This window comes from Helianthus annuus, chromosome 4 (genome assembly GCF_002127325.2).
Source record: "Helianthus annuus cultivar XRQ/B chromosome 4, HanXRQr2.0-SUNRISE, whole genome shotgun sequence".
NCBI lineage: Eukaryota > Viridiplantae > Streptophyta > Magnoliopsida > Asterales > Asteraceae > Helianthus > Helianthus annuus.
This window is the reverse complement of record NC_035436.2, coordinates 207,697,681-207,709,761: the sequence shown is the minus strand read 5'-3', so window position 1 is coordinate 207,709,761 and position 12,081 is coordinate 207,697,681. Positions and strand designations below refer to the sequence as shown.

General features: G+C 40.7%; 1 protein-coding gene across 1 annotated transcript; it reads left to right on the top strand.

Annotated features, from left to right (window-relative positions):
- Window positions 1-8,114: 8,114 nt before the first annotated feature.
- LOC110938278 (zinc finger protein ZAT10) lies at window positions 8,115-9,073 on the top strand. Its single transcript, XM_022180739.2, has one exon. It carries the CDS (start codon window positions 8,266-8,268, stop codon window positions 8,857-8,859), a length of 594 nt encoding a protein of 197 aa, XP_022036431.1. The 5' UTR covers window positions 8,115-8,265; the 3' UTR covers window positions 8,860-9,073.
- Window positions 9,074-12,081: the final 3,008 nt, after the last annotated feature.

Below are 12,081 nucleotides of genomic sequence, written 5' to 3'. Positions count from 1 at the left end.
TCATGAACGAAGCCCACAAGTCCCGATATTCTATTCATCCCGGTGCAGACAAGATGTACCAGGACCTGCGTTATAAGTACTGGTGGCCGGGTATGAAAAGGGATATTGCTCTGTACGTTGGAAGCTGTTTAACTTGTGCAAGAGTCAAGGCTGAACATCCAAGACCTTCTGGCTTACTCGAACAACCGCCGATACCTATATGGAAGTGGGAGAGTATAGCTATGGATTTCATAACAAAGCTCCCGCCCACGCCATCATGTCACGACAGTATTTGGGTCATAATTGATCGTCTAACGAAATCAGCCCACTTTTTGCCTATACGAGAAGACTACAAGGTGGAGCGACTAGCCCAATTCTACACCGACGAGATCATTCGTAATCATGGTATGCCTCGTGACATCATTTCAGACCGCGACGCTCGGTTCACTTCGCGATTGTGGGAAACGTTTCAAGCGGCCCTTGGTACGTCGCTTAATCTGAGTACTGCATTCCACCCTCAAACCGACGGACAGACTGAAAGAACGATCCGTACTCTTGAAGACATGCTCCGAGCGTGTGTTATAGATTTTGGTGGTAGTTGGAACAAACACCTGCCATTGATGGAATTCTCGTACAATAACAGCTATCATGCCAGCATCCAAATGGCACCTTTCGAGGCTTTGTATGGTAGAAGATGTCGATCGCCTATTGTGTGGCACGAGATCGGTCACTCGCAACTAACCGGTCCCGAGATTCAACAAGAAACGACTGACAAAATCCACCAGATAAGAGACAACTTGGTAAAAGCTCGGAACAGACAGAAAAGTTACGCCGATAAAAGACGCAAGCCCCTTGAATTTGAAGTTGGTGACTACGTACTCCTAAAGGTATCACCTTGGAAGGGTGTAGTCCGATTCGGCAAGAAAGGGAAACTCGCGCCTCGATATGTTGGACCTTTTAGGATTCTGGAAAGAATCGGAAAAGTCGCCTACAAACTCGAATTACCGGAGGAACTTAGTAACGTCCACCCGACTTTCCACGTCTCTAACCTCCGAAAATGCCTTGCTGATCATGATCTAATCGTACCACTCGACGATCTTCAGGTCAACGAAACGTTACACTTCGTGGAAAAGCCCGTCGAGAACATGGATCGCCAAACCAAGCAACTCAGGCGCTCTCGCATCCCGATCGTGAAGGTCCGATGGGAAGGCAAAGGAGGCGCGAAGTTCACTTGGGAACTCGAAAGCGACATGAAGGCCAAGTACCCGCAGTTGTTTAAATAAATAGATCTGAAGCATCAAATTGGTAAATCACGGTGTTGTGTAGCCTTCGAGCCTAATTTCGGGACGAAATTCCCTAAACAAGGGGAGGCTGTAACACCCCGTGTTTTCGAATGTCAAAGTCAAAGTCAAAGTCCAGGTCAACTTTGACTTTCCTTGACGGTAGATAATCGATTTTGTATTTTAGTTGTATTATGTGGAGTAAGTGTCGTAATCAGCAAGAACCGAAGTAATCGAATGTGTTTTAACGCGAACTGATCTACAGCTGTGAATGATAGGAAGTAACAATGCGATAAAGTTAACCTAATCAACAATCAAACCGATCTAACAATCAATCGAACTCGAGACTCGAATTACACGAATTGTGGTATTATTATACGTGTGTGTGTGCCCTATGTGCTACTTGTGCGTGCTTACCTTATGTTTGGTGTGGTATTCAAGCAAATCAATCGAAAATCAAATCGTAACTCGAAAAGCAATCGAACTCAATCGAAACCGACATCGAAACGTGACTTATAGAAGATTGCATGTTAGATATAGTGGTTGGGATTAAAAGTAATTTGACTAGGAACTCAATCGTATCCGTATCATCGTCCATCGAAATCGAAACGTCGAAAATCGTCGCAAAATACTCGAAGTGCGTGGCGGATCGAACAGGAAGCATCCTGATCGAACAGGCCAGCCGATCGGCTAGCATCTTGCCAGCCGATCGAGCAGCCCACTCGATCGGAGCTCCCAGCCGATCGGCTGCCACTTTCCTCTTTTGGAAGCCTATAAATAGGGCTGTCATTGTCATACTTTCCATTTTTGGAAAGCTCTGACCGAACCAGCTATCTTCTTCACCTTTTCTCAGATTTCTCTCAATCCCTGTAAGTTCTCACTCTAATTCTTGTACGTTCATGATCGTTACTTGATTCTACACCTTTCTATCTTTCAAACTTGGATTTTAACCGTGAAATCATCAAGATCTAAGTGTTCTTGGGTGATGTCATCATGGTGTTCTTGAAGAACACCATGTTTTGGCCTCATTCCTCTATGATTAGCTTAGATCTAACCGATTTCCACATAAACAAGTTAAGATCTATCAAAGATCTAAACATCCACGAGTTGTGAAGGATTGAAAGAAGGAATTCCAACTTTCTCTCAACTCTTTTACACTCAATGCCTTCAAACCGATAGAAACGGAGCTTGCACCGGCTAACTAATCATTCAGATGGTTAAAAGGTTCAAGACTCAGATTCTATGAACAAGGTTCACCGATTTCGGGTTAAACTCTAAACCGACATTCCGAACCGTTCACCGGCCGGACTTGGGTGATTCCTGTTCGAGCCAAGGAACGAAGGTTATCATAGTTCAACACGTTGTCAAGATACCTTGAAAGAATGACAAAATAAACAAACAGCCAAGTGTTAGACGAAAGGCCGACCAGGTCAGAAATGCTAGCCGAACGGCTAGGTTGTTCGAACAGCCCAGCCGATTGGACATGCCAGCCGATCGACCGGGCCAGCCGATCGGCTAGCACATGGTCCCACACTTCCAAACTTTTGAAGTATAGTATTGACGAAGTAATGTTCAATCGAATGGGTCACTCGATTGGTAAACATTACTGTTCGGATCATGAGATACTATGCTTCAACACTTAATCGTTTTCACAACTCGTTCGTAGTAAGGAATGTCAGCCGATCGAACAGACTGTTCGATCGAGTGACATTCAGCAAGGACCACTTCTGAAATTCCTAGCCGATCGAGTGAGCTAGCCGATCGAGCGAACCGCTCGATCGACCGACTTGAAAGGTAGGAACACTTCAGTGTTCTCAAATGCTGCAACGAAAACTTCAAAAGTTCAAATCCTCAAACACAAACACACCAGAGGAAGAAACAATCCACTCGAATGGTCCAGCCGATCGAGCCAACCGGCCGATCGAACAGGACTGTCCAATCGGATATACCAGCCGATCGAACAGGCCGTCCGATCGAACCTGCCGTTCGATCAACAGCCCTTTCGATCCATCCTTACTTGTTTACTTTTCCGCATTACTTATCGTTATGTTATCGAACTATTCAGGCTAATCTTACTCTCAGCGCTCCCTTCAATCCACAATCAATCACTGTGAGTATACTCGATCCCTTTTTGCTTTTAGCACTTTTAGGTGTTACATACGTTACCTATCAAATCACAATCAGACACAAACTATTTGAGCGCTAACCGAATGCATGTGCTATTTGACTAAATGAATACTGTTTATTATGTTTACACGTGGAATGCTATCTACCTGCCTTAGCAACATAGTACTATAGTTTGGACTCAGTACCCGTTCATACGGGGGTTGTTAAGGACAATTACTTGCATGTATTACGGTGGTAATCATGTATTGCGAACCGTCTCGGACGGTCAACCCGCAGTCGTTGGTACCGATGGTCCCATGTCGATAATTAACATGCATCGTTTTCCTCCGTGTACGTGCCTGGTTATGCGTAAACTATTCGAACTCTATATGCTATTACTAAACTTGTGTGCTCACCTTTACATTTTATGTATTGACTTTATTTTAACGTATGTGACAGGTGCTTAAGGTGTTAGCTTGCTAGGAAAGCGAGGCAATAATAAAGCTTTAGAGCCCATCTAGCAGTTGTAGGTCGTAGCCTACCTAGGGGTCTCTAGAAGCGAATAAACTATAGCCATGGAGCCGTTGGAGTTGTTCGATCAAGCATCTATGGAATTAGTTGTCTGTAGATCTTGTCCGGATGAGTCCTAATGACTCTGGGCAGTACTTCTAAACATTTGGTTTGTAATAAATTAAATCTGAGTTGTCGAAACAGTACTATTTGTTTAGTTGTATTCTATGATAACTTGTTTATTTATTTGGGATACGGTATGGGACGTATCACTTAACTGAATTTGTAATAATAGTTGTTGTGGAAACTTCTGGACAATCTGTTTCGCTCAGTGCCGCGCCCCGATTATTCCGCCATCGGTTGGGGTGTGACACTAAGGACAGTGGTAAGCACAAGTATTACGTAGGTTTTACGTAAGGATCCTTCGCAACCGAGGACGATGGTAGATAGTCTAGTAACGGTGTAAATCCAAATAATTCGTCAATCCTTTTTCCTTCAATCCCATTCCCTACCCACCGGGAATCCCATGCCTTGGTAAGGGTGTGAACTCACCTTGGTTTGCTCGGCAGATACACAACAAAGTTCAATTAAGCTATATGGTGGTCAACCACGTCCTACCATGGTTACCATACAAGTCAGGTTCGTATTCAAATAGTGCACTTATATTCTACACGTATAATCACGGCAGATCAACAACTCATACGTCATATGTTCAACAGTACAGTCACGTAAACAAAGTCCAAGTATGCGGCCCAAATGGTTGGGCTCGTAACAGTGTGCAAAGTCCAAAATAGTGTGCCCGTGTTCGTGGTCTCGAGTCGAGACTAGAGATCTCGAGTCGAGACAGTGCGGTCTCGAGTTGTGCTGGCCTCAAGGTCTCGAGTCGCAACCAAAGAGGTCTCGAGTCATCATGTACTAGTCGAGACTACACGGTCTCGAGTCGCAACCGGACCCGCAACCATGGTCTTGAGTTATGCTGTTTGTGTCGGTGTTGTGGTCTCGAGTCGAGACAGTGAGTTCTCGACTCGCAATCTGTGTCGAGACTAGGTGATGTAACAGACTTCCTGATTTGCAGCTCATGATTTCCGTAACAATTGCTAACAGTTTAGGCAGTTTCACAATTCAGATCCAATCGCAATTATTCGGCAATCATGCACATTCATATTACCATTATCATTAATTAACAATTTCCAACTATCCAATTAACATACAATCGATTGAACAAGGCATATTCTAATCAATCTTATGAACCCTAACATGATCATCAACCATAACTTCAACATGAACACAATCACATCACAGCCAATTAACAAGCATTCGGTTCTAGTTCATCATGTAATCAATTCGAAAACAAGCTATGATAACCGATTATCATCATCACACTCATCCGATTCACAAGAACATAATCATATAGTACGCTATTGTTCATCATACATGCAACCCTAATCGTTTAGTCAAAACATGGAATCATAACAACATTAATCAACACGTATCATGAAACACTAACCGAATTGAAGGTAGAGAAGAGTGATCCGAATCAAGGAGCTTCGATGGAGAGGGTGTTTGGCTGCCGTCGTTTCGTGAGGGAGAGAGAGAGCACTAGGGTTTGAGTGCGTACAAGGAGTGAGTGGGCCGAACCCTTACTTGGGTTGCCCTCATGGTCTCGAGTCAAGCATAGTGGGCCGAATGGGTTTGTGTAATCGGGTTAATGTTCAAACATTCCCAAAACATAGCATTCACGTAATCACATAGAGTTCATACAGGTTAACACGTAATACAAGAGACGGTTCTAAAATACGAGTTGTCACAGGTTCTACTATCACCGCTGCCGGAGGCGACATATCTTCTTAGTTGTCACTATTGACCATATTTCTACAACCAGTCCAGAAATATCGTATGTGAAACTGATAATTTTCCAAAAGAAACTATGTTGTTTTTGTAACCGTCGATGACGGTAGAGATGTCGATGTGGTGGACGGTTTGTAAAAGAAAAAAAAAATTGAGAGTGAATTACATGTTTTTTCCTTTATCTTTACACCAAATTTCAAGCGGTGTCATTTGTCTTTAAAATTGATGAGTTTTGTACTTAACGTTTAAAGATCTTACAAATTATGTCCTTTAAGCCTAACCCAGTTAATTCTAACCATTAAGTGAAGGGCAAGTTGGTCTTTTCACCCATTTATTTTACAAAACCATTTTAATAATAATTTTAATAAATGGAAACAAAGTATAATTATTATATGCTATATACATAAGCACACACACTCTCTCTCTCCTCAATTAACATAAGAGCCTAGTTTCTGTCATCATCTTCCCCAAATATGAACCCTAATTTGCGCATCCTGTTTCACGTCAAATTCGAGTTATATGATCATAATTAACGAATAAAACCTTAGGGCTTTTGAATGGAAAATGAAAACGAGTAGGATGGTGGCTTTCTTATCTAAAATTGGTGCACAGATTACAACGGTGGCTCGCTGGAAAAGGTTGCAACGGCGGCAATGACAACGGAGGAGGGAGTGATTTCGAATGAGGAGGAAACGGATAGAATGGTGCGTTTCTTACAGGTTATATATAATTGCATGATTTACGATCGAGAACACGCATATTAGTTGTCGTATGGTGAATATGACAAGAGATTATCAAATGAACCTTAAATATGCAATTTCTTTTTTTACAACGTGAAAAATAGCCCCATAACACTCCAACCTTCAACACTAGAATGTTACAGGTGGTGGCTGAGAGACGAACCACCATCGTCGGTCATAAGTATCAACCCCACAAAAACCCTAATTGTTGAAACCCTGACCGCCTAGAAGCTTGACGTTGGAGGACTCAAAACGAACATGATGACGGAGGACATGGAACAAGCACGACGGCGTTTCCGAATCAGGGGTTGGTGAATATGGATATGGATATGGTTTTGGGTGTAACTTACTGGAAAGATTAATACGTGAGATTTTGAATTTTTGTGGTTGAATATTTTGGTCTAAAATTTCCTAAAGTTGATGTTAGGGTTTGGTGGTGGATGACGCGATGGTAGGTGGTTATGGTGTCGTTTCAACGGTGGTGGGTTGGTGGTTATGGTGGCGATGGTGGAAGGAGGTTGTGGTGGCGGTGGTGGCGACAGTGGTGAAAGGCGTTGGTGGCGGCAGTGGTGGAAGGAGGTGGAGGTGGAGGTGGTGGTGTAAGTAGGTTGTGGAGGTTGTATGGCTGAAGAACAAAGGAAAAAAGATGAGCAGAGAAAGAAAATTGTTTTTAATGTTTGGCTTTAAAGTCTTATTTAATAAAAGATTAGTTGTTTATATAAATTAGTCCTTAAGATGTAGAATGACAACATGATCATTCTACATAAAGTATAAAACTTGTCAATCTTAAACATAAAGGACACTGCATATAAAAGGGTATAAAGATAAAGGACAATTTTTGCAATTCACTCAAATTTTGATCTGGACAAATAAGAGAGTGAAATGTGGGGGAAAAATAGTAAGCCAATAGCTCATCTGGCTGGCACTGTTAATCCGATTTGGTAATTGTTATAGAGATAATACAGATATCATAATTATATATTTCATATTCTAATATATGTTTAATCTTCTATATAGATCCATCCCCTTTATGTAAAGTTAGTTAACAAGGGAGTGGTCAGAATTACGGTCGTATATGTGCATGGAAGATGACTTTTGAGATGACAAAACGCATAAACAATACATGTGGTTACGTTATGGACATGTGTCCTCTATTTAGATAGATACCATTCGATCATATATCATTTCAAGTAGAAGTGAAGGTGAGGAGGATAAGTAGCATGTACTAGAAGACTCAATTAACCAACCGCACGTGTTAAAAATAAGAAAAGTATAAGCATGAAAGTAATAGCCAAAAAGGACACGTTTGTTTGTTCTCATTTGACGTTTCACACCCAAATTCTATATTAACCAAACCAAACCATGTCTTCTTCATTATCCAAATTAAAATTACAGCTTTTACATAAACTCATACTTATAGTTTTAACTTTTAAAAACCTATGGTTGTCATTTCTTAAACTATTTTATTTTTTATCAATAAAAAAAAATAAAAATCAAAAAAGAAAAAAAGAAATGAAAAAGAAAATGACCCCCATACTCCACTCCCTCCCACTCTCGCCGACCTCAGCAGCCAACTAACTATTATTCATATCTCAACGTGTACACTCTTTAACTCTTTTCTCACATTTCCTATTTATTTTTTATACAATAAGTTCACCAATATTCGATCCACCTAAGCTTATGATTAACCTCTACAACACTCCCACCGCCACCCCTCACGCAACCCCAACCCCACCTCACCTCTTATATATATACAACTCTTACCCTCATCATCACTCACATATCAAAATCCAAAACCAACAATGGCACTTGAAGCACTCAACACCACCACACCGCCACCGGTTCAAGACTCTTGGAACAAAGGAAAACGCTCCAAGCGCCCACGCACCATGGAGACCGAAGAAGAATACTTAGCTCTATGCTTGATGTTACTTGCACGTGGCAACCCTTCCGCCACCGTCTCACCACCGCATCATGCCTACACCTGCACCGTATGCAACAAGACCTTCCCTTCTTATCAAGCACTTGGTGGCCACAAAGCCAGTCACCGGAAAAACATTCCCGACGACCACCCGTCAACCTCCACTACCACTTCTGTTTTGAAGCCTAGTGGAAAATCCCACGAGTGTTCTATTTGTCACCGATGTTTTCCCACCGGCCAGGCACTCGGTGGTCATAAGCGACGTCACTACGACGGCGGCAGCAGCAGCGGTGTTACAACCTCCGACGGAGCTGCTTCTAGTCAACCGCGTGATTTTGACTTGAACTTTCCGGCTTTACCTGACTTCCATATGGGATTGAGCATCGACTGTGGGAAGAAAAGTCAACTGTTGGTTCATGAACAAGAGGTTGAAAGTCCACTTCCGATGAAGAAACCGCGTTTGTCGTTGGATTAACTCAAGATGACATCATTATTATCTCATTTGTTTTTTTTTTTTATAATTATACTTTGAAAAGATTAGAATAGAATATTGGATGGATGTACATAGAATAGAACTAGAAGATAGAATTCTTTATGTTGCTAGGATATACAATTCATTTGATTCGTTATGGGAATTTGTTTTGTGTTATGTTAAAATGAATAAGGTTTGATATGTTATATGATTAAAAGTACTTGTATTTGAAACAACTTTAGAAGTCGTTATGAAACAACAAAGACATCTTAGAAATCCACACATTCAGAGGAGAAGATCATGTACGGGTTGGCTATGATAGTGTGTTGGTGCATTTGGAAAGAAAGGAATGATCTGATTTTTAATCAGAAAAGTTGTAGTCCGTAAGATATCACCGGGGAGGTAAAATCTAGAGGTTATGCTTGGGTTAAAAATAGATCTACACATAAGTACATTATGTGGACGGAATTGTGTAAATACCCTCTGTACATGTTGTAATTTTTTTGCCCTTTGCCCGTTTGGGTCGGGGGCTTGGTTGTTTGTTTGGTCTTTTGCCCATTTGGGTCGGAGGTTGTTTTAATGAAGTTTAATTTAAAAAAAAAGTTATGGACTAAAAGAGAATTTACAAGTAGTTATGGACCAAAAGAGAAATATGAATGTACAATGAATGTGAGGAACGAACAATGGATTGATCTTTCATTTTTAATTAGTTTCTTAGATTCTTATCAGCAGGTTACATCTAAATTTGAAATATTTGTGTTATTTTCATCACATTCTTCTTCTATTTAATAATGTAACTTACACTAATAACTACCTAAAACTTTTTTATAACGTAAGTTTGTAATATTTTATTTTTTTATTAGAAAAATTAAATAAAACTAACAAATTTAAAACCTGATATCCCTTTTTTTAAACATATCTATTTTTCTGTAAATGAATAACTGATCATGAATACATTTAAGTTAAACAACCGGCCACTCACTAAAGTTTAATTAAAACAATAATTAAGAATCTAAAAGTTTACGGTAAATTGTTTTTCTCTCAAATATTCAAGTTTTGTTTTCCACCCCCAAATAGTGATGTGTTTGGGTATGATAGACCCCCCAATCCCCATGTGGGTTCATTCCTAAACGCACATGAAAAAGCCCAAATTCATGGCTGCCGCTCTACACTTAATCATAATAATGCCTTTTTATTTGTTCCTCTCTCCTTTTCACAATTTAATTTTTTGGTTTGCTAAAAGTTATTTTTGTTAAATTCAGAATAGAAAGCAATGTTTGGAAAGCGGCTATTGGTGTGGTGTCAAAAACTGGCTGGCCGACAATAGGACGTAACCATGTTCATCACTTTTCATTTTCTCATCTTTTTAACCTAAAACCAACATTTTTAAAATACACCGGTTTATTTGTTAACCCGTGATTCAACGAATAGTTGCAAATTAATGTTTTCTTTTGTTCTTCGTAACAAGAGTGAAGAAAGTTAATTGGATTGTAAAAGGCGGCAGAAGTGGTTTGTGTTGAAAGATGGACAATGTGTCATTTGGTGTATAGCTCATTATTTGTTGTTGTCGTGTTGGAAATAGTTTTAAACAGCTTACGGATCAAGCCAATTACCTTTTTTTTAAAACAAAAACTTCATTAAAACACAACCAAACCCAACCACAAAGAGCGACTACATAAAAACAAATTTACACCAACTATCCCAATCTATGTTCTTCAATTTCGAACTGCTTTTAAACCACAGGAACCCTACCGACTTAACTTCGCTCACAATGTCGTCTATTCTAACCTGCTTACCATTGAATTTTAACCCATTTCTCGCTCTCCACAAACTCCAGCACGCTATCCGAATGATACCTTTCAAAGCTCCAGCAGCCTTTTCTCCCAGCCCACATCTGCTGTGAAAATCCAGCAAATCCCGAAAGGAAAACACGTAAATGTTCGGAACCTTACACCACCTGCTGATTTTTAACCATACCACCGAAGCAACGAAACACGAGGTAAAAACATGTTCCACTGTCTCATCACCAAACTCACACAAAGGGCGGTTAGTGTTAGCGATATTAATGTTTCTTTTAACCAATTCCACGGCAGTAGGAATCCTGTCCATCTCGGCGCGCCATATGGAAACATTACACTTAATCGGAAGCCACTTGCACCATTTGACCACAAAAATTCCACTGCTGCCCCTGCCCCTATTCAAGAGTCTCTTAACTGCGCCCACACTAAACTCAACATCAGCCGCACCGTTCCATTTCCAACTATCACGCGAGTCACTTAACAAAACTGAACAAATGATAGCACATAACTGATCCAATTCCGCCACCTCTTGAGCCGACATCGCCTGCCTTTTCCACTTCCATCTTCCCGCTGAAACACCCGCGACGCAACTGATCCGATCGATGACTTTGCTTCTCTTCTCCGACTCCAACAAAAATAGATTCGGAAATTTGTCTTTGAGCGGCTCGTTAATAACCCAAGGATCTAAACCAAAAAGCTATGTCATCACCCTTTCCCACCGACCCTTTGAAGAAGTTTCTTAAAGGGATTCCTTCTATCTTATTTTTCAACAAAGTTTTAGCTATCCCACACCATACCCCACCCAAAGAGGCTCTTGCTGGAAAAAAAATCCCAGCAAACCCTTGTCAAGTGCAGAGAAGATATAACACTCTGTCCACAAATTATTATCTTCAGCCTTTAGCCTCCAGCCCCATTTTGACAATAAAGCTATATTAATGTCTTTAAGCCGACTCAACCCAATGCCGCCTTCCTCTTTCCGAAGCGTGACATGATCCCACGCCAATTACCTCGCCCACGCATATATAGTCATTTGACATTACGCCACCGTGTCTAACATTATCAATAACATTAAATTATTCAAAATAACAACAAACAAACAAGCAGGCAACGGTAACGAAATGGGGAGACAGTCTACAACACTTGTGCAACTTCACAGCTGCATCGTTTGTTTCAATAGACCACTCGATGAGTAACTATTCTCAGTTAAAATTACAATTGACAACCACACATCTTTGAAATGGGAGAGTCGGCTGCGTTTTGATGCTGTAACTCTGTTTTTCTTCCTGTATTTTTGTCATTGTTTTACTCCCCAGCTCTTGCTTGCTGGCCTCTTTATATTTATATATAAAGTGTTCCGCCATTGAAAAAAGACAACCACACATCTTACAAAAGGCATGTCCATCTTAGACGATGGATGCTTTAGGTG

Bases quoted from the DNA above. Each gene is read 5' to 3' on its own strand.
- LOC110938278 (XM_022180739.2), top strand. From the start codon at position 8,266: ATGGCACTTGAAGCACTCAACACCACCACACCGCCACCGGTTCAAGAC.